Consider the following 21,663-nt stretch of genomic DNA (forward strand, 5'->3'; position numbering starts at 1 on the left):
ACTACAGGGTGGCTGGTCAACTGTGGGGGCCCCCAGTGTCACAGAGGTCGCTGGAAGTCACGGATTCTGTGACTTCTGTGACATAATCATAGCCTTACTCATAACCTTTAATGTATTTACCCTCACAAAACCTCTTTGAAGTCAGGCTGGACTATTAAAAACCTAGAATGATATACAATTAATATGGCACACGTTAAATGGATTAAAAACTAGCTAACTGATGGTACTCAAAATGTAACTGTGAATGGGGAATCGTCATCGAGCAGGTCTGTTTCCAGTGGTGTCCCACAGGGATCAGTTCTTGACCTTATGCTATTTAGCATTTTTATCAATGACCTGGAAGAAAACATAAAATTATCACTATAAAGTTTGCAGAGGACACAAAACTTAAGGGTGTGATAAATAATGAAGAGGGCCAGTCACTGATTCAGAGTGAAGTGGATCGCTTAGTAAACTGGGTCAAAGCAAACAATATTCATTTACATTTGGGTAAATGTATTCATCTAGGAACAAAGAATGTAAACCATACTTACAGGATGGTGGACTCTGTCCTGAGAATCAGAGACTCTGAAAAAGATTTGAGGATGTAGAGGATAGTCATCTGAACACGACCTCCCAGTGTGGACGAAAAAGCTAATGCAATCCTGGGATGCATGAACAGGGGAATCTCGAGTAGAAGTCAAAAGATTATTTTACCTCTGTATTTGACACTAGACTACTATGTACTGTTCTGGTGCCTACAATTCAAGAAGGATTGGAGAGAGTTCAGAGAAGAACCACAAGGGTTAGAAAACATGCCTTATATTTAAGGTTAAGATTTTGTTACAAGTATTTTTAGTAAAAGTCATGGACAGGTCACGGGCAAAATTTCATGGAAAATTCATGGAAGCCTGTGACCTGTCTGTGACTTTAAAATGCCCAGAAGGGGCAAGGAGGACTAACTGGGAGCCCCACTGAGCGGGCTGCCAGCCAGCCACTGGTCCAACCCTGCTGCTGCCAGTAGAGTAGCTAGGGAGGGAACGAGGGGAGCGGTCGCTCCCCCACCAAGCACAAATGGCACCTTTTTAATTTTACTCGCCTGGGTTCCAACTCGCACCAGTAGGGAGACCCCCCCCTTCCCCCTCTCCATTGGTCTATCCAAACTCTCCCCTTCCCCACCCCCTGCCACCTGGGTGATCCTTTAAAGAACTTTACCTACACCTCCCTCCTTGCATCGGGTTGTAACATGAAGCAGCAGCTGATTGGTCAGAAGGCTCCCAAGTTATAATTTGATTGGCTAATACTGCACCGCCCTAGGACAGAACGGACTGCACCATGTGCTGGAGAGGGGGAAGGGGTTAGCGGCACAATATGCGATCCCTGGAGAATAGGCGCGGGGGATGGGGTTGGGACTTCCCCACCCGGCAGCTGCTTGGGGGTGCTCCACTGGAAGCATTAGTCTTCTGGGGGTGGGGGAGCAGGGTCCCCTCCAGGGAACTGCAGCCCCACCCTGCCCTCGAGATGGTACAGCCTGGCTCAGGGGTCCCCTGCTCAGTGTGCACTGTGCTGAGTCTGGCCCGTCGACTCCGAGTCTGCGCTGCCCCTGAGGTGATGTTGCTGCCCCTGCTGAGAGATCCTCACTGCTGGGATCCAGGGTCTCCCCAGCAGCATCCCCTCCCCACGTGTTCCCCCCACACACTCAAGCCACCCCGGTATGCGGGGTCCCAGCACCGCAGGCACTCTGGCCACCCCCTTCCTTCCACGTGCGGCCCAGCCAGGCCTGATGATCTGCTCCTTGCTGCAGCTTGGGTGTAAACTGGGCGCCACCCGCTGCGGCTCTTTTTCTGACAGGGCAGCACTCCGGGTCTTTCGCGGCACTTTGGCGGCGGGACCTTCACTCCCTCTGAGTGTCATCGCTGAAATGCCGCCGAAGACCTGCGGAGTGAGTGAAGATTCCAACCCCAAGATGCCGCCGAAGACCCGGAGCGTTGCCCCGTCAGTGAAAGGGCTACGGTGGGTGACGCCTTTTTTTTTCCACTCCCCCTCTTACCTCCACATGGCTACACCACTGGCTGCTGCTCCTGCGTTGGGAGCTGACTGCTGGTTGCTGCGCCAGTCCTGCCATTGCTCAAGGCCTGCAGTTGCAGCAGGCTGAAGCTGAAGAAATCATGGAGGTCTGTTAAAGACACAGAATCTGAGATCTCTGTGACACAATCGTATCCTTACTTATAGTGACAGACTCAAAGCACTCAGTTTGTTTAGCTTAACAAAGGGAAGGTTAACAAGTGACTTGATCTCAGTCTGTAGGTGTCTACATAGGGAACAAATATTTAATAATGGGCACTTCAATCTAGCAGACAAAGGTATACCATGATCCAGTGCCTGGAAGCTGAAGCTAGATGAATTTAGACTGGAAATAAGGCATAGATTTTTAACTCTGACAGTAATTAACCATTGGAACAACTAACCAAGTGTCGTGGTGGATATTCCATCACTGACCATTTTTAAATCAAGATTGGATGTTTTTCTAAAACATCTGCTCTAGGAATTATTTTGGGGAATTTCTATGGCCTGTGTTCTACAGGAGGTCAGACTGGTGATCACAATGGTCCCTTCTGGTCTTGGCATCTGTGATCCCATTTTACAAATGGGGAACTGATGCACAAAGAAATTCAGTGACTTGCCCGAGGTCAGACTTCCTGAATGTGGTAGAACAGGGAGCCGAACCTGGGACATCCAAGTTCCAAGCTAGTGCCCTAACCAAGGAACCATCTTCCTCTCATAGCACAAGAACAAGGGGGTCACTCAATGAAATTAAAAGGGAGCAAATTAAAAACTGATAAAGGCAAATACACTTTTACAGAGTGCATCACGAACCAGTGGCAACCATTGTCTCTAGTTGTCATTGAGTCCAAGAGCTTAATAGTATTCAGAAAAGGATTGGACACGTGTAATAGTAACAAGAATATTTGCAGTGACATTGGATAAGATAAAAATGTATTAGGCAAATAAACCTCATGTTTCAGGTCATAGGACAACTACTACCCATCTGGGGCTAGGAAGAAATGTCCCCCATGGGAAAGTTATTGCATAGTTATCCATTATGGAATTTCTTCCTGTGACGCATCTGATACTGAACTACTAGTGGAGGCAGGATACTGGGCTATATGTGCTGGTGTAGTATTGCAGAAAGACACCGGGACAACTAGGCCCATTGGTCTTATCCATGGCGTTTTCTCTGTTTCTGTTCAGGATAGAACTCTAGAGTGTATACGCTCCAGGGCTCCGTCCAACTTACTTTTAAGGCTCCCACAGAAGAAAGCTTCCACCCCTTCCCTTGGGAGATGATTTCACAGCCTAATAGCTCTCACTGCCAGGAATGTATTCCTGGCAATCAGACTAGATCTTCTGCTCAGATTCACCCCATTCCTCGTTATATCCCCTTGCATCACTCTGAGCAGATCCTCCCGTCTTGGAATTTGTACCCTTTGCAGCGATGTCAGGTTCTCACAAGCTCTCAGTCATTGGCTGGCTAAGCTGCACAGATAGATTGTCATTTTCTTCTCATTCGTCCACCCATGAGATGCCAGTCTGGGCAATTTGGTTCAGTCTAAAATGTACACGAACTTTTCAAAAAGCTATGACCCACTGAGCTGAAGGTCAGGCTGTTTTCAGTAACACTGTCTCTCACTTTGTATCCTTCAGGAAGAGGCAAAGAGCAAATCCAAAATCTGTGCCAACGTTTTCTGTGGAGCCGGGCGGGAGTGCGCAGTGACGGAGAAGGGGGAGCCCAGCTGCCTCTGCATCGAGGTAGGGCATAGAGCAGCTTCCAGATGACCGGAGGTAGAGAGGAGATGGGAATTTCTTGAGGTCAAAGCCCCAAACCAAGAGAGGCCCTTCAGTCTACAGCCCCTTTCCTTCCCAGCTCTCCCCTGCCAGTTCCTCCTCCCCAGTCACACACACTCTCTCCGCCTCTGTCATCCACTCTGATACTGTCCTCCTGCATGCCCAGAACTGGCTCCGTTTTCTCCTCTCATGAGCCCCCAGTGCCCTGCCACAACCTGGTGCTCTCCTCTGGTGCATTGCAGCACAGATGCCGACCCACGCAGGGTAGTGCCAGTGTGGCTGAGCTGCCTATACCCTTGTCACTTATCCCAGAGCCCAGAGTGTCAAACTATGCAGGGGAGAGCTGGCTGGAGCACTCCTCATGTGGGGAGGGTGTGGCAGGGTGTCAGCGAACAGTTGGACTGGTAGGGGGAGGGGCACATGCACTCAGCAAGCCTGCTGTCAGCATAGCCAGTCTGGGTCAGTTACAGAAACCAGCACTAAACACTTTTTTTTTAAATAAAAAAAAATCCATCTCAGTACACCTGTAAAGGCCTTACAAAAAGGGACAGGTTTAGGGACATGGAACCTGCCCATTTTGCTGTTCTCTTCCCATTACAAGAAGCCATGCGTTCTTACACCAATGGAACATTGGTTTTTAAAGAACCCCTCCTGTCCTAACTCCCTCAGCGTTTGCAAGCCAGATGCTGACTCCCTGAGAACTGGAAAGTGAAAAGCGCTGTAAGCAAACTGACTGGGTTGATTACCTTTGCCCAGACTAAGAGAAATATAGAAAGGAAACCCCCAGGTCAAACGTTGGCAATGCCAAATTGGTTCTCAGCTGCGAGCCTGCCTTCGGTTCCACAGCAGAAACCTTGAGCTTGTGTCTGCTGCCCATGCAAACAGATCCACCCAAAGAAAGACTTACACACACACACACACAAAGTCATGCAGAGACACCCAGGTTTGTGCACACACACAAACACAAACCCAGAAGCAGAGACAAACATAGCATAGATACTGAAGAACACAGAAATTAATCACTAGTAAATCTGCTTTCATTAAGTCACCTGTATGGTGGTAGTGCTGGAGGCTGGGGAGACAAATGTTTGTGGATGAGGGGTCCCCATTTTACAGACCACTCGGCTCCTGCACAAGATCTTACAGGTTCTGGGTAGTTAGTATCTCTGTCCCTGCTTACGCTGAGGAAGACGTGCACAGTGCCCACAAGCTGGGCTGAGACTGGGGCTTACACACTGTCCCTCCAGCCATCCTGGGACCCGAGGCGTTGGGCAAAGCTCTTCTCTTTCTGGCTCTTTTTCAGCAATGCAAACCTCATAAGAGGCCTGTGTGTGGCAGCAATGGCAAGACATACCTGAACCACTGTGAGCTGCATCGTGATGCCTGCCTTACTGGCTCCAAGATTCAGGTGGACTATGATGGCCACTGTAAAGGTAAAGCCAGCCCTGAGGGCTTTGGACCTACTGTCACTCAAACAAGACCACCCTGGGAGGAGGTGCAGTGGAGGAGAAAATGACCTCATGCCTCCTGTTCCCTCACAGAGATCACAGATGAGATCAAGGGGCACCCATAACATGGCTCCCAGCTGCCTCTTCCTTCCAACAACCAATACAATCAACATACCCTTTCCATCCACCTGTTGAGGAAGATTCAGGTCCACTAAAAGATGTGGAGAATTGGCCAGGTCCAAAAGCCCTTCCTCAATCCTTGCTCAGACAGAACTCTCACTGACTCCAGGAGCCAGGATTCACTCTATGTCTATGCTACTGCAGTAAGTCGACCTAAATTACGCTAGTCCAGCTACCTGAATAACATAGCTGGAGTGGACGTAGCTTAGGTCAACTTACTGAGGTGTCTTCACCGCGCTGGGTCGATGGGAGACACTGTCCCATCGATTTACCGTACACTTCTCGTTCAGGATGGAGTTCTGGGCTTGACCGGAGAGCCATCTGCGGTTGATTTGGTGGGTCTTCACTAGACCTGCTAAATCGACCCCCAGTCCATCAATCCCTGGAGCATCGATCCAGCTGTAGTGTAGATGTAGCTTAGGATTTTGCCTACTTGAGTGTTGCTCTCGGGCTCCTTGCCAGTTGCCTACGTGGTCCTCTGTGTCACACAGGGTGGGTGCCCCTGAGCTACAAGAAATCTGTGCCCATGTCCCATGTTCTGACATCACTTCCACCAAATGGGAACAAGAAGGGTCCTGACCTTTCCAAGGACTCACACTGTCTCTATGGTAATGCTGGTCTGTTAAAGGAGCAGCTCCAAGGGGGAATATGAAGAAATGTGCTAGGGAGCGCAGTCCAGAACTGCCTGATATCTCAGCAGGAAGGATAAGCCCCACCATCACCAAAAGTGCCCTGTTGCTAGGAGGTAACAGGGGTCTTCAGAGGCCGCAAACTCACAGAGCTGAATCCCTACCCCTCACCGCCATTTGTTCCAGGTGAGGGAGAGTCTCATGTCACTCTGATACAAAGTATCAGGACGTAAATGTAATAGTGAAACCATTTTTTTTCCTGCTCTTTAACATCCTTTCCCATGTTTCCACTAACAGAGAAGAAGTCTGAGAATCCAGCTGCAAGCCCAGGTAAAAAACCATTTCCTCGCCCGCCACACCTGAGAGCGCTGAATTCCTCCTAGCATATGTTCATGGTGGAAGAATGGGCAGTTTGACAGGGAACTGCATAGCTTTAAGGTGGAATGAATAGAAAAACGTGTCTGTTCCCAGAATGGGGACAGAATTTACCTGCAGACTTTCATATTACAGAGCCTGTGCCTGGCTAAGGGACAGGGATATTGAGAGGTACAGTGTAGTGGGCTGAGCATAGGACTGGGAATCAGGAGTTTTCATGTCTATTCCTAGCTCTAATACTGATTCCCTATGTGGCCTTGATCAAGACTTTTCACTTTCTTGTGCCTCAGCTTCTCTGTAAAACGGGGGTGATAATAATACTAATGGTGGTAAAGCACTTTGAGGATCGATGCACTTACATAATTGCTAATAATAGTAATAGATTGTTGTTTATTTTCAGATTGAAGATAGGTTAAAAAAATAACTATGTAAAACTGGTCCCTCCTTACTCCACAGATGGGCTGCCTGGGTGTAGCAGAGTCCAAGCTGCTGATTCTACTGACTGAAATATGATCTGACTGCTTTTTACTCCTGTTAGACATGCAGAGCTCTATGTTGGTGAGGTAATACCTTTTAATGGGATAACGTCTGCTGGTGAGAGAGATGAGCTTTTGAGCTTACACATAGCTCTCCTTCAGGGCTGAGAGAGGTACTCACAGGATATATCTACATAGCAAAGAAAGACCCGTGGCTGGCCTCTGGCAGCCAACTCAGTCTCGCAGGACTGGGGCTGCAGGGCTGTTTGATTGCAGTGTAAACTTCTGGGCTGCGGCTGGACCTGAACTCTGGGACCCTCCCACCCCACAGGGTCCTAGAGCCTAGACTCCAGCCCAAGCTCAGAAATCCACACAGCAGTGAAACAGTCCCTTAGCCCGAGCCTGAGTCGACTAGCATGGGCCAGCTGCGGGTTCTTCTTTGCTGTGTAGACATACCCAGAGTGTCACAACTAAATACAAGGTGGAACAAATTGTTTAGCATAAGTAGTTAACACACATTTCAAAAAAGCTAGTGGTGAGCGTTTACCATCACCCTCAACCTTTTTTCCCCTCCTTTCCCCCCTATGACTGGAGAGGTGTTAACTGGCCACTTCAGCTTGAAAGGTCCTTTTGAAATATGTGTTAACTATTTATGCTAAAGTTGGGGTTCTCAAACTTCATTACGCCGCAGCCCCCTTCAGATAACAAAAATTATTACACGACCCCAGGAAGGGGGACCAAAGTCTGAGGCCACCCAAGCCCTGCCTCCCTGAGAGGGAGGGCCAAAGCGCTTCAGACACAGACAGTGGGGCTCACGCTTTGGCCCTGGGTGGTGGGGCTTGGGCTTTGGTCCTGGGCCCCAGCAAGTCTAATGCCAGCCCTGGTGACCCATTAAAATGGAGTTGCAACCCACTTTGGGGTCCCAACCCACAATTTGAAAACCACTGTGCTAAACAATCTCTTTCACCTTGTGTTTAGCTATGACTGAGTACATTTCCCAGATCTGAGGGCAAGTCTACACTACAAAATTAAGTCAACCTAAATTATATCGACATACAGCCACTGCAGTAATTGAATTGGTTTTACACGTCCACACTACGCTTCTTGTGTTGGCGGTGCGCGGCCTCACCAGGAGCGAATGCACCGATTTAACTGTCAGTGTGGGGCATTGTGGGATGGCTTCTGGTGTCGATGTAAGCAACCCAGTGTCTACACTGACACTGCATTGACCTAACAACATTGACCTAAGCACTACATTTCTGGAGGAGGTAGAGTTATTAAGTCGGTGTAGCAGGAGAGTTACATCGATGGGAGCTGCCTTATGTCAACCTAACTGTAGCGTAGACCAGGCCTGAGTGAGGAAGAGCTCTGTGTAAGCTTGAAAGCTTGTCTCTCTCACCAACAACAATTGGTCCATTAACAGATATTACCTCACCCACTTTGTCACTCTACTATCCTGAGACCAACATGGCTACAACAACACTGCAAACAGAGCTCATACGGCCTTGGAAAGAGAGTTGGATTCTGTTGAGGCTTGTGCAGAATTGTTAGCATCAGCAGAATTGTTAACTAAGTTCCAATTGCAGAATCTTTAGTGTGAGGGGTACAGAGGCAGACTGCTCAACTGCACTTTCGTGGTCAGAGTTACTGGTGATGATGCGCAAGATGAAAAGAACCCAGCTTGACTCTCAGGAACCAGGCTGAGTTGGTAGTGCTGATACATAAAGCAGCCATCCTGTTCCCTGAGCACACTTGATGTGGAGTCTTATACGCAGTAAAACATGTAGTCCCATGTCCCATTTTTATGCAGACACTTTCCAAAGTATGCTTCAAGGATGGCTACATTATTGTGCCGGTGAAAGAGGGCAGCACTGTTTGTGAATAGGGGACTGCACTGAAAGTCAGGAGACCTGGGTTCTCTTCTACCAACCTGCTGTGTGACTTTAGGGAAGTCTCTTAACCTCCCTGCACCCATTTCCCCTCCCACTCCTTGTTTTATCTGTCTATACTGTAAGCTTTTCAAAACATGGACTGTCTTTTACTATGTGTATACTGCATACAGTGCTTAATACAATAGAGTCTTGCTTTCAGTAAAGGCTTTTAGGAGCTATCATAATACAAATAATAATTAATAATCCTTATAAGACAAATCAATTCCCGAATGCAAACCTAAGGCAAAGGACCTTCTCAGGGCATGACAGTCATATCATAATGACCAAGGAATTCATAACCGACCTTACAAAACCCCCAGCTACTGTCTCCCTGTCTGTCTTGTTATTGGAGGTTTTCTTTTCAGCCATAAGGACTAGATCCTTAGGGCCAGATCCTCAGCTGGGGTAAACTGTCATAGCGCCCTTGACTTCAATGGAGATGTGACAGTTTACACAAGTTGAGGGCCTGGCCCTAAGTTTTTGGGTTTTTTAAATAAAAGATTAGTTTCTGGCACATACAACTGCAACCACCATGGGAGAGTGATGGCTTAGCAAACAAACCCAGTTCCATCTTTGACTCTCTTCCTTTTTGTATGCAATGGTGTCACAGCCGTGACAGACATAGTGGAGCAGCTTGGAGACCGAAATCCCTTCCCCTTGAGAGACACTGGCAGAGGGTGTAGTAAGGGAAGTTTGCCCAGCCCACGCTATCCCTATACTGTGGATAGAGAATTTTATTCTCTCCATGGCTGCCAATCTGGGGCCTTTCACCTGTGCTAAATATGTTTGCTCTCCCCATGACAGCCAGGATGGTCAGCCTCCTTCCCTTCTCAGGCTGGGCGTTCTTTCAACCCATTGGAGGATAACATTGTGTGTGACCAGAGAGTAGTCTGCTCTGGATCCATCTTTGTCATCTTCCACATGCTGCATGACAAGAGAGAGAGGAAGTCACCAAAGCAATGGGGATTGAGAGGTTTAAGTCGTTACCATTCTCCTGCCTTTCCACTGGGTGTCACCCTCATCCCAAACATTGTTCACTACTCAGCACCTCCAGCTGGGGTTGGAGATTGCTGATCTCCAGTTCCCACCCCTTCTGTGATAAAAGGAAACTCTGTCACTTGTAACCTGGTGTTAGTTTTTCAATTGTTTCTTGATGTTCTCTCAACTGTATTTCTTCTTGGCTCACCCTTTCTTTCCCTTCTTCCTGAGCAGTTGTCTGCTACCAGTCTGACAGGGACGAGCTCCGGCGCCGCATTATCCAATGGCTCGAGGCCGAGATCATCCCAGATGGCTGGTTCTCAAAGGGCAGCAATTACAGCGAAGTCCTGGACAAGTATTTCAAGGTAAAGAGGGCTGGGGCAGCCCTAGAGAGGAGCTCTTGTTTCCTGCCCTGCACTGTTATGCAGTGCTGCTGTCACTCTGCAGTGACGTGCCAGGTGGCTACAGTAAGTGAAACCCGCTGCAGTGTGATTAGGGCCAGAGCATCTGGGGCGGTTCTTATGTAATATAAAGAGTGATCAAGCATGGGTGCGGGGCTGCCTGCAGCAGCACCTCCCTCCCCCACACGGGCAGCTGCCCCCCCGCCTGCCCCTCTTATCCCTCAGTTGAGGTACAGGAGCATCTTTCAAACTATGTAATACATTAGGGGATGGGTGGGTCCCGAATGTTGCATGTTTGTTTCAATGTTACAAAGTGTTGCAAGGGGTGGGTGGGTCTTGAAAATCACCAAAAAATGTGTTATGTAATTTATGGGCAGCTCCACAGGAGCCAGAGCAGCTGAGAGGCAGCAAGAAGCTGGAGCCTCCTCCCATCTGAGGAGGGCTCCTGGCTCCAGCTTGCAGACATGTCCTGGAGGGGGTGGGGGACAGACCTGAGTGGGGTGGGAAGAAGGGGACAGGTCTCTTGGGATAGGTGGGGCTGGGGAACTGGAGAGGAAGATGTAAGTGCTGAGCCTTCAGAGACAAGAAACCCAGAAGGGAAAAACAAGGAAGAGGCTGGGGATGGAGGGTGGTTTGGGGTGGTCCTAGCCCTTTGCCCCAATTCAGATTGGGGTGGGAGGCATGTGGGGGCTTTTCCTTGGGAGCCCAATCTCAGGATAAAGCCCCTGATGCGGCAGAGACTTGGCTCAAATCCCTAGCCGTAAAGAGAGAGAATAACCTCTTATGCTTCCCAGCCTTTTCATTCAGCGCCTTCCCTGGAGTCAGTAAATTCCCCTTCCCCCATCCCCTTCCCTTCTGTAAGTGGCAGATCACACACTTCCTGCTTGCTTCTGCCACCCTCAGCACATCTCTCCCTCCCCATCCTGACATGGCCCAGAGCCTGCGAGGAGTTGGGGACTAGGTGGTTTAAATAAGGAGGTGTTGACAGTGAGAGATTAATGGCACCTGACAGGAGTTAGCTCTGAAATTTGCCATGGCAGTGGGACCTGAGAAGGCAGCCAAGCTCTCAACCTTTATAGCTATTAACACTGGTGTCTTTTATGGGAGCCCTCTAATGATTCACTGCCTTAGGCTTACCCATGGGCACCTGCCATCACCCCAAATGATGGGGTGACCTGCAGAGTAGAGCTACGCAATGCATGGGACCCTCGCCATCACCCCAACACATGAACCGGCGCCTCACCCCGCTACGTGCCATCGCCAGTGAGAAACGTAGGCTACGGCCACAATCCCCCCTCCCGCTCCCCCCCAACCAAACACCTTCGTCCACAGCTCCTATCTCAAGCGGCCGCCCTGCTAGCTCACGACCACCCCCCCCCCCCCCAAACACTGTCCCCAGCTCCTTCCTCAAAGGGCCGCCCTGTGCCACAGGCTGTGATGTATTATCCAGAGCCAGCCATGTGCTCACTCAGCTGATGTCAGCACTCTGAGGAGCACGCCCCCTGCTATGAGCCTAATGAAAACCCTGTCTGCAGCACAGAGGCAAACCAGCTCCTGCTGGCTTGACTGAGTATCTCACTGTTTCCCCTTTCCTTTGTCTGCTGATTCCAGCCTCAGGCTGGGGAATACTCCTGTGACAAAGCCATAGCCTTTCTCCGCACAAAAGCTAACACCCCTCCCCTCCCAGTTTATCCTGGGCATTTAATGGCATCCACCAGGAATGTCCATTCCCCAGGGGCTTTACAGTATTTTGGGATGAAATTCAGTATGTGTGAGAACTGGGGACTAACAAGGCTGATCTTAGTCAGGCATAATAAATGGTGGCGGAGATTGTGCAAATATTCCTCCATAGCTTGACAAATGCCTGCTAAACCCAGGGTTGTGAGTTCAGTCCTTGAGGGGGCCAGTTAGGGATGCAGGGCAAAAATCAGTATTTGGTCCTGCTAGTGAAGGCAGGGGGCTGGACTCAATAACCTTTCAAGGTCCCTTCCAGTTCTAGGAGATAAGATAGAAAATGCATCTCAATCTTGACCTGTAGGAATTCTACTGTACCCATGGGAACCTCACCCAGTATTGGCCAGTGCCTCTCACTCCTGCCCTGCAGCCCTCTTTTCCCCCCCTCACCCCCAGGCTATTCCAGCCCTGGGGTCCCCACACAGCTCTGCCAATGCCCCTCACTCCTGCCCTGCAACCCTCCCCCCGCCCCAGGCTATTCCAGTCCTGGGATCCCCACACAGCTCTGCCAATGCCCCTCACAGCTGCTCTGCAGTTGTTCTTCCTCCCTGCCCCCTGCTATCCCAGTATTGGGTTCCCCAAACAACTTGGTCAATGCACCTTAATCCTGACCTGCAGCACCACCTATTTATCCACTGTGGATATTGCAACCCATTTTTGTTCAATTCAATAGCAGGGGCTATAGGAGGAAACTAGTTTCCTCTTCTCTTTGAATAGTGGTCAGCAGTTAAGGGGCTAAGCCATTTCCCTTATGAGACTCGTTCTTGTGAGATGCATTAATGTGACTCAAGTATGGGACATGAACCACCAAAGCCTCTACCTTCAAAGGGATTTGTGTCAAGTGCTATTAGGCCTCTTGATCCCATACAGGGACCTCAGGGCAGCAGAGGGACATGCAGTGCTGGACAAAGCAGACTTCACTGAACCTGATTCTGTGGAAACTGTGGCCCTCCTTGTAAACAATGTTGTGGGACATGTGGTGTTCAGAGCCCATGGAGCTAGAGACATATTAGCAGGACAGTTATGCACTGGCTGCAGAGAGGATAATAATTTTCCCTGCCTTACCACTTTTCATCCGAGGGTCTGAAAGCAACCTACAGGAACTGATGAATGGAGCCTCAGGCACCAGAAGGGACTAAGACACAAGGTGTGGAAATGTCTTGACCCAGCCACACAGCAAAATTTCTCCAGCACCTTTTATAGCATTCTATAAACAGGATTCTTTACTCCCACCTCTGCATTGCAACCACCTGAGTTGGGAAGGGACACAGCAGCTACTGAAAAGTGCACTGCAACACTATGCACCAGTTTAGGATAGGAAGTGAAAAGGAATCCTGCATCTATGTGAAACTGCAGAAGGAATTTATGAAGATAGAGTGTAATTACTCTCCTTGGAATTTAGCTAGGACATTGTGGCTAAACACTCCGCTCTTGAGTGACATGCGGCCTTCATGGCTACTGTGAAAATATCTGTTCTTTTTCTTTACATCTGTAGCTGGAACACAGGCATATGGGGGCTGAGGATGGTTCTAGACAGAAGCTCTGCAGTGAAGCAGAGAGAGACAGAGCAGCTTGAGGGATAATACTCGTTTCCTTATTCTAATGAAGTCTCTTGTTCAGAGTTAGCAGAAATTGACTCTTCCTGTGATTCTTTGCCATTAGCACATGACAGTCAAGACCCTGGTTTTACACCTGTCTGAAAGTTTGTACCAACCCAGCACCTCTAAAACATAATTGGTCCATTTCATGCCAGAAAATGGCTAAGGGTCACCTGGAACAAATGGAGGAAATGATCTGATCATGCTGCAGCCATAAAACAAGCAGCCAGAGGTGAATCAGTGAGAACTAGTGGCCAGTGCAGAGGAGTGGGAATCCTGCATTCTCATCCGAGCTCTAACACCAACTCCCTGGGTGGTACAGATAAGTCACTTCCTATCTATAAGCCTCAGTTTCCTTTTCTGCAGACTAGCGGGGAATGATATGTGCCCCATGAAAGAGTAGGGGTTTGAAGATGCAAAATGCTACACAGCAAATAAAGCTAGGTGAAAATTTTTGGACCTCTAGTTTATTTGATGAAAATTGCAGTTTGGGGTGACCAAAACTGTTCAGAATTTGACCTAAATAGTTTTGGCCATGGACAAAATGGCCAGAGGAAGAGATGGTGCTGCAGCTGCTGGCACTTACCCCTTCTTTCCTTCTCTCCCTTTCCATCCGCTTCCCTTGCCCCCCATCCCAGCCTTTAGCCCAGTGAGAAGGGCACTCACTTGGGATGTGGGAATCCGGGCTGTAGAGCAGACTCCATTTCCGATTCGGTTCAGCCCACACCAAACTTTGTTTTTCCAATTTATTGGCGTTGCCACTGAGCTAAAGAATCGATCATTCACCCAGGTCCCTTTGCAAGTGTGTGTGGAAAAAGGAAGGGAATGGGAACAGGACAATGCCTCAGCCCTCTAGTGTCCATCTTCTCACCCCTACAGAGCTTCGATGGTGGGGATTCTCGCCTGGACTCCAATGAGTTCCTGAAGTTTGTGGAACAGAATGAAACTGCTATTAACATCACCACCTATGTGGACCAAGAGACCAACAAGCTACTCAGGTAACCTGGGACAGGGAGGCAAGCAGGAGGGGCAGCAGACGGGAAGGGAGAGCTAGCTGCTAATTATTAGTCAAACCACCATTGGGAAGTGACACTCAAAATGGCAAGAGAATTCACGCCAACCTCAAGTATCAGAGGGGTAGCGGTGTTAGTCTGTATCCACAAAAACAATGAGGAGTTGGGTGGCACCTTAAAGACTAACAGATTTATTTGGGCATAAGCTTTCGTGGGTAAAATCCCCACGTCTTCAGATACAGGGAGCAAAAATTACAGATACAGACATAGATATACTGGCACATGAAGAGAAGGGAGTTACGTTACAAGTGGAGAACCAGTGTTGATGAGGCCAATTCAGTCACGGTGGATGTGGTCCACTCCCAATAACTGATGAGGAGGTGTCAATACCAAGAGAGGGAAAATTGCTTTTGTAGTGAGCCAGCCTATTCAAGCCCAAATTAATGGTGTTAAATTTGCAAATGAATTAAACTCTGCAGCTTCTCTTTGAAATCTGTTTTTGAAGTTTTTTTGTTGAAGGATGGCTACTTTTAAATCTGTTATTGAACATTCAGGGAGATTGAGGTGTTCTCCTACTGGCTTCAACCTCAGTATCTTGCAAATCCAGTCCTCCTTGCTTTCCAAAATGCCTGAAATAAAAAAAAAATCACATCAGGATTAAGCATTTAACCGGACTTGAAATTTTTTCAACTTTTCGATTCACTAAAAATTGAGAAAAAAAAAATGTGTTTTTCAGTTTGACTCAAAAGGAAACACTTTTTTGATTTTTTCAGACTTGCCAGCTAAATGAAAAGTCCATTCCAGGCCCATCTCTACCTGGGGTGCTGGTGGGGGCAGGGGGAAGGCAGAAGTTCACAGCGATGCCTCCATTCTGCAGTAAAACTAACAATAAAATATCATTGATAAGGCTGAGCTGGAGATTTGCTTCTGCTACTAACTTGTTCAGAATAACTCCCCATCAAAGCAGTAATGGAAGCCTGTTTCTCCTCTGTTGTATGTAGTAGATTGTATTACAACAGTCGCTTTGCTGGCCTGGCCCCAAGCTCTAGCGCTTACTGCCCTGCACTTACTTGTCCAGATCCCTGCACCAGGAAGAGCAGGGGCCATAGAAGAGGCAGCACCCTGAGCCCATGCCCGTTGTATCTGTTTCCTTTCAGGGGACTCTGTGTGGATGCCCTCATTGAGCTGTCTGATGAGAATGCCGACTGGAAACTCAGCTTCAATGAGTTCCTCAAGTGCCTCAACCCGTCCTTCAACCCACCAGAGAAAAGTATGTTCTTCTTCCCTCCACCAGGGGCAGACAGAGGCTCCAGAAAGTGGGGAGAGAATAGACGAGCTTAGAGCCAGACACAGGAGGCAGGCACTCTAAAGTTCGTCCAATACACCTCACTCCTGCCCTGCAGCCCCCCTCCCCCCCGCTTCTATTCCAGTGCTGGGCTCCCCACACAGCCCTGGCAATGCCCCTCAGTCCTGCCCTGCAGCCCCCCTGCTATTGCAGTGCTAGGCTCCCAACACAGCCCTGCCAATGCCCCTCAGTCCTGCCCTGCAGCCTCCCCTTATATTAGGGTGTATGGGACGTGGGTTTCAGAAAGGCAGGTCAATGGGAAATGTAAGTTTGGATGATCAAGTAAGGGATTCAGCAGTGGGGAGATGAGTCATGTGAGGAGGAGTGCGTGTCTGAACAATTGAGGTGGCTGGGCACTGGGCAGGTCTCAGTCCAGAGAAAAGCCTTGCCTTCCTCTGGCTTTCAGTTACCAGATACCCTCCCTGACCATCTTCCTGTAGCTCGTCAGCCTTCTGAACCCAATTTGGATTTGCAGTTTACATGGAAACGGCTCGGCGTTCTAAGGGTTAAACATCATTTAGCAACTGATCTAATTGTCTCACTAGGGAGTGTACTCCCCAGTAGGCCAGGAGGGTCGGCATTCATGTCCTACACAAAGGCTTAGTGTGATGATACAGTGAACTCAGTGGTTATGATACAGTGCAGGCCATGGTGTTACTGCTAGTGGAACAGTAAACTGAACTCCCTCATGCCCCTTCCAGTGGAAAGTCAGACACCCCACAAGCACTCCCTGAAAATGCTGTCCATGGTGCTCTTTGACAAAAGATGGGGCTTCAGGTCCCAGGGCGGGTGGGAGTGACAAATAGAGGCTGTGGCGGCCCCTGCTGTATTAACTCACAAGTGCTTTGGGGAGACTTGAGAAAACAAAGAACTCCCAGAATCCAATTGCCTGTATCTGCCCTGTACATCAAAGCCAATTCCCCTTGTTCTTGCTCCTTCTAGAATGTGCCCTTGAAGATGAAACATATGAGGATGGAGCTGAGACCCAAGTGGAGTGCAACCGCTGTGTCTGTGCCTGTGGGAACTGGGTGTGCACTGCCATGACCTGTGAGGGTAGGTACAACCTGCAAAGGTCTGGGGCAAGTAGGAAGTTACAGAGGAAGTTTTGTCTTCTGGTTGTTGCAAGGCACTGGGTTTCTGTGCCTGTGACTTCTATTCCCAGCTCTTTAGAATCACAGAATATCAGGGTTGGAAGGGACCTCAAGAGATCATCTAGTCCAACCCCCTGCTCAAAGCAGGACCAATCCCCAAATCCCTAAATGGTCCTCTCAAGGATTGAACTCACAACCCTGGGTTTAGCAGGCCAATGCTCTTCCTCGCAGTCATTGTAAGACCTTGAGCAAGTCACTTCCCTCTATGTGCCTCAGTGTCCCCAGCTTCTGTAAAATAGAGATTATGATCCTGTCCTACTCCAGAGAGAGGTGAGGAGACTTGATTCATGACTGTTAAGAGAAGTGCCTTGAGAGCCTTCAAATAAAAGCTCTTACAGAAGGAAAAATAATTATTATTTGTATGAAGGGAAGTATCCTTTATAATGAAACTTGACCAATCATCCATCTCTTGTCCCTTGGGATGTCTCCTCACACCTGTTTCAAGCTGTGACAGCCGTGCTACAGCTGGAGAAGCCCTAGTGGGTTTCTTAATTGGGCGCCTTACATCAGGAGGATCAATTCATTTCACAGAGTTCATTGCGCATTTGGAAGCCCATTGGTCTCCCTGTGTAAGACTTTGAGAAATGCTTTATTCTCTTGATAAATAGCCAGCCCACCCTCACAGCGCTGCTCTGCATTCTTCTGGCCTCCCTGCTTCTTATGAACAGCCTTTGCATGGAAACAGGACTTCTGTTTCTTAACACATTACCTCTTAAGAGTGTCGGTAGCATGGTAGCTCCCACTGAGAGAGACGCCAGCACCATGAACAGATGTGGAGATAGTAAAACAGTGACTAGTGTTAACAGAATTACTTCAAAAATTCATTTGGTGATAACACAGTAGAGGCCTCTTAATTGATTCACCCCAGTGAACCATTTCCCTTTGCCCCTAGTAACAGGAATTCCTGATTCAGAGAAGATGCTGTTTTAATCCTGATATTGTTATCTAAGGAGTTGTGGATCCCTTTATGCTATGAGGCAGGCCCACGGGGTTGGGTGGCTGGGAGAGAGACTGTATCTGCTGTCTGCCCAGTGCTAGCATCAGAGGTGGCTGCAAGATACCCTGCATGGCCACCCTGCATGGCCACCGAGCATGGGTCGTTGAAGTGGAGGGAGAAAACAAGTAGCGTGCAATGGGCTAACAATTCTCGCCCTTTCTGCCTGTGTCATAGCTATGGTGGGACCAAAGGCTGCTGTCAGAGAAGTAAGCAGACCAAAGTGGCATGAGTGTCAGGCAGATCTGAATACTAGTAAATGAGCAAAAAGCATCTCCATTAAGTGGAATTAAATATCCTTGGGCTTTGTATGTTCCCTGAGAAAGGTCCTGAATAAGCAGATGTGCCAATTAAATGGAGTGCATCCTGCATATTTCTATCTGCCTAATATTTGTTTAACCAGTGAAAGTGTTTAGTTGTGACTGGCTTTCTTTTTCGATAATAAGCAGGAAGGGAAGAGCCTAGTTCATTTCTGATGTATTTATCTTTTACTCTTGGGGGAATTGCATGGATACATACCTCATGTACCCCAGGCGGAGGCAGACTCCTCCCTCTTTCCTGACAGCAAAGAAGGAGGGGTCAGAACTCACCAGCTCTCATTTCTCCAGACAAAGCAAGCCCCAGTGAGCCTGAGATCTGTTGTGGCATGACACAGGCTGAACCTACCCTGGTTCTCTCCTGGCCTCCCACCTCCATATCACCTTCTGAGAGTTCTCCTAACATCTGGGATGGCTCTAAACTTCACTTGTGTTTTCAGGGAAGAACCAGAAGGTCCCTGTAGGCCGGCAGCAACCCGAGGAGGAGCTGACTGAGGAGGAGCTGGCCAGATACGTTCAAGAACTGCAAAAGCATCAGGTTAGGCTGGAATCTCTTTGTCCAGAATCTGTGTGGAAATTTCTCCTTGCTAGAGATCTCCTTCCTCTGTATCTCAGATATTTCCTGGCAAAGAAGGGGAATACACTGGTTTGTGGGAGGGGGGAACTCCCTTTCTCTCTTTGGGATGGTCCCTCCATGGCAGGAGTGAGGCACATTCAATGGAGGTAGTTTGAGGGGTGAGGGTGGAATGCCGGGCCTACTGCCGCCTGTGTTGTACCGTCCTAGGGAGAAACAGAAGCCTTCAGTCTGCTGGCACCTCTCACTAGCACTAACGTGGAATCGCAGGGTCTCAGTCTAATGCTGTCTTTCTGCAGGAGACAGCTGAGAAGACCAAGCGAATGAGCACCAAAGAGATGTAAGGGACCTCCCCACTGGAGGAGCCCAGGGAACAGGCCAGATCCGCTGTCCTGTCCTTCAGCGCCGAGCTCAATATGCACAAGTGTCTTCTACCGTCGCCCAGTCACAGATATTTACATTGTTTAGCGATGAGGTTTTTGTTTTGTTATTAAAAAAGGAAGCAGGGGAGGGGAGCACAGTCCACCTGGTTGGGGGAGTCACTGCTGGAGACTAGTGAGAACAGAAGGGAATTACAGCAGCCTCTAGGATACCCCTCACAGAGGACATCTTCTCTGCAGTCCAGGGCAAGGGCCCATTAAGGCAATGAGCAGGGAATTCTGTGCCAAAAGGAAGACTTGGGGAAGGGGAAGGTAAGTGCTGGAAGAGGGGGGTTAACCTCCTGGGAATCTTCCAGTTTCTAGGGTTTAGCATGCACCCGCTTTGGCAGCAGGAACATGTAAGGGAATGTTCTGTGGCTGAGCATACGTCCTGTGGGGCACGATCAGCCAGGGATGTGGCCTCAGGTCACCATCTTCTTGTCTTCCCTGTGCCTTTCTGCCTGCCCCCAACCTCCTTCTCTCCTGTTCTCCTTTCTGTCCTTTCCCCATCCTCCCTGTCCACCTGGCACTGTCCTTCCCCTTCCAGCTTCCATGGGCCTCACCTCAGGCATCTCCCCTTGTGTTAATTGACTTTACTTGACTCCTGGAGTTCCTAGTGAGCTGCCCAGCATGCTCCTCCCTGCCTGCAGCCAGCCACTCCTAGCAACTCCTACCATGCCTTGTGGGCCTCAAAGTCACACTATTCCCTTTGACATCTTCCTGGCCCTTCTCTCCAGTCACCGTACAAAGATTCTACATTACAATATTTTCTCTTATCACACTCACACCCTTTTTGTTTTACAACTTTATTTTCTAGGATAGCAGCTGAGCTTTTGTATTTTTAGGCAGTAGCTTTAGATATTTTGCTATTGAAAGTGCTGCAGTTCCTATGCATGGTTTGCATTTGCCTGTATCCAGCACGTACGATCAGCACAACAGCTTCAGGGCACCTCTCAGCTTAGTGCTGCAGTGTCCCTCACAGTGGAGGGAGACAGGATTCGATATAGTAAATATAAAGGGGATTCTTTATTGAGGCTGCTGGACACAGACAGACCCTGTGGTTCTCTCTCTGACTCTCTAGTGTGCAGACTATCCCACCCTGTGCTGCCAGGTTTTACTGCAGGAGGTCTCCCTAAATCACATGAATGCCTGGAAGGAAGTGCAGGCTACACTAAACAAGGGACAGAGGGACTGTCCTTCTACCCCGATGTAACGCGGCCCAATATAACATGAATTCAGATATTACGTGGTAAAGCAGTGCTCCAGGGGGGCAGGGCTGCGCACTGCAGTGGATCAAAGCAAGTTTGATATAACACAGTTTCACCTATAACACAATAAGATTTTTTGGCTCCCGAGGACAGTGTTATATCGGGGTAGAGGTGTATATCTATCAGCTGCAGCCTGCAATGTGAGTGATCATCTCTCTCCCTCTGTCCAATTTGAGGGTAAATCAGCCAGATTGTCTTTGGCCTGTATTCTGAGGTCCCACCTGAATTGGGTTAACATCAGGGACATGCGCACATCCCCCTGTGGCAGCCTGCCAAGCCTATATGTTCCGATCAGTCCATAGCTGACTGTCGTAGCTTCCCTTTCAGGATCATTTTCTTATGGCCACTTTTTTTTTTTTTTTTCTCTGAGCACTGGGCCTAGTTACAACTGTGATACTCTTTGAGGGAATGGTCTTTTGTCAACGACCCCGTCCCTTCAAGCCCAATGGGTTCTCCTGTCATATTCAACTTTATTTCATATATACACACACACACGCCCAATTCCCTGTTCCAGTCGTGCCTTGATGCACATTCCCAGGCATTACGCTTAGGCTGAGTCAAGATGATTCTGGCTTCAGTCTTCTCCCTTTTAATAAGCTGAACGATCACCTCATGTCCTGCACTCTAGTGATTACTCAAGCAAATGTCCCTTTGGCCTCAGTTAGAGTTAGTTCTGCTTGAAGCAAGATTAGCAAGGCTGAGCTGTAGCCTTCCCTTTATTCAAAGCGCTTTCCAGGCAGAGAAGGGGAAGAGTGAGTTAGTGTAGGGAAAGAAGAAAGCTTGAACTCTGGTACAGTTATCAGCTAATCTCTTGTACTGTTGTCTTGGTCTTGATGTTGCCACTGTCTCCATACTGTGGACTTCAGAGAGACAGGGTCAGACTCTGATCTCAGTTACACCTGTGTAACTCTAAGGTATCTCCATTGACTTAAAAAAATTGGAGATATACCTATCTCCTAGAACTGGAAGGGACCTTGAAAGGTCATTGAGTCCAGCCCCCTGCCTTC

General features: G+C 48.7%; 1 protein-coding gene across 1 annotated transcript in view; it reads left to right on the forward strand.

Annotated features, from left to right (window-relative positions):
- The window catches only part of FSTL1 (follistatin like 1), a 76,149-nt gene extending 55,267 nt beyond the window's left edge, over nucleotides 1-20,882 (forward strand). The window contains exons 3-11 of the mRNA XM_032799902.2: nucleotides 3,685-3,789; nucleotides 5,129-5,258; nucleotides 6,380-6,412; nucleotides 10,077-10,207; nucleotides 14,455-14,573; nucleotides 15,746-15,858; nucleotides 16,876-16,986; nucleotides 18,836-18,933; nucleotides 19,269-20,882. Of these exons, the coding sequence (XP_032655793.1) occupies nucleotides 3,685-3,789; nucleotides 5,129-5,258; nucleotides 6,380-6,412; nucleotides 10,077-10,207; nucleotides 14,455-14,573; nucleotides 15,746-15,858; nucleotides 16,876-16,986; nucleotides 18,836-18,933; nucleotides 19,269-19,313 (885 nt within the window). The 3' untranslated portion in view covers nucleotides 19,314-20,882. The remainder of the gene's footprint in view (nucleotides 1-3,684; nucleotides 3,790-5,128; nucleotides 5,259-6,379; nucleotides 6,413-10,076; nucleotides 10,208-14,454; nucleotides 14,574-15,745; nucleotides 15,859-16,875; nucleotides 16,987-18,835; nucleotides 18,934-19,268) is intronic.
- The last annotated feature ends 781 nt before the right edge of the window (nucleotides 20,883-21,663 follow it).

This window comes from Chelonoidis abingdonii, chromosome 1 (assembly GCF_003597395.2).
Source record: "Chelonoidis abingdonii isolate Lonesome George chromosome 1, CheloAbing_2.0, whole genome shotgun sequence".
NCBI lineage: Eukaryota > Metazoa > Chordata > Testudines > Testudinidae > Chelonoidis > Chelonoidis abingdonii.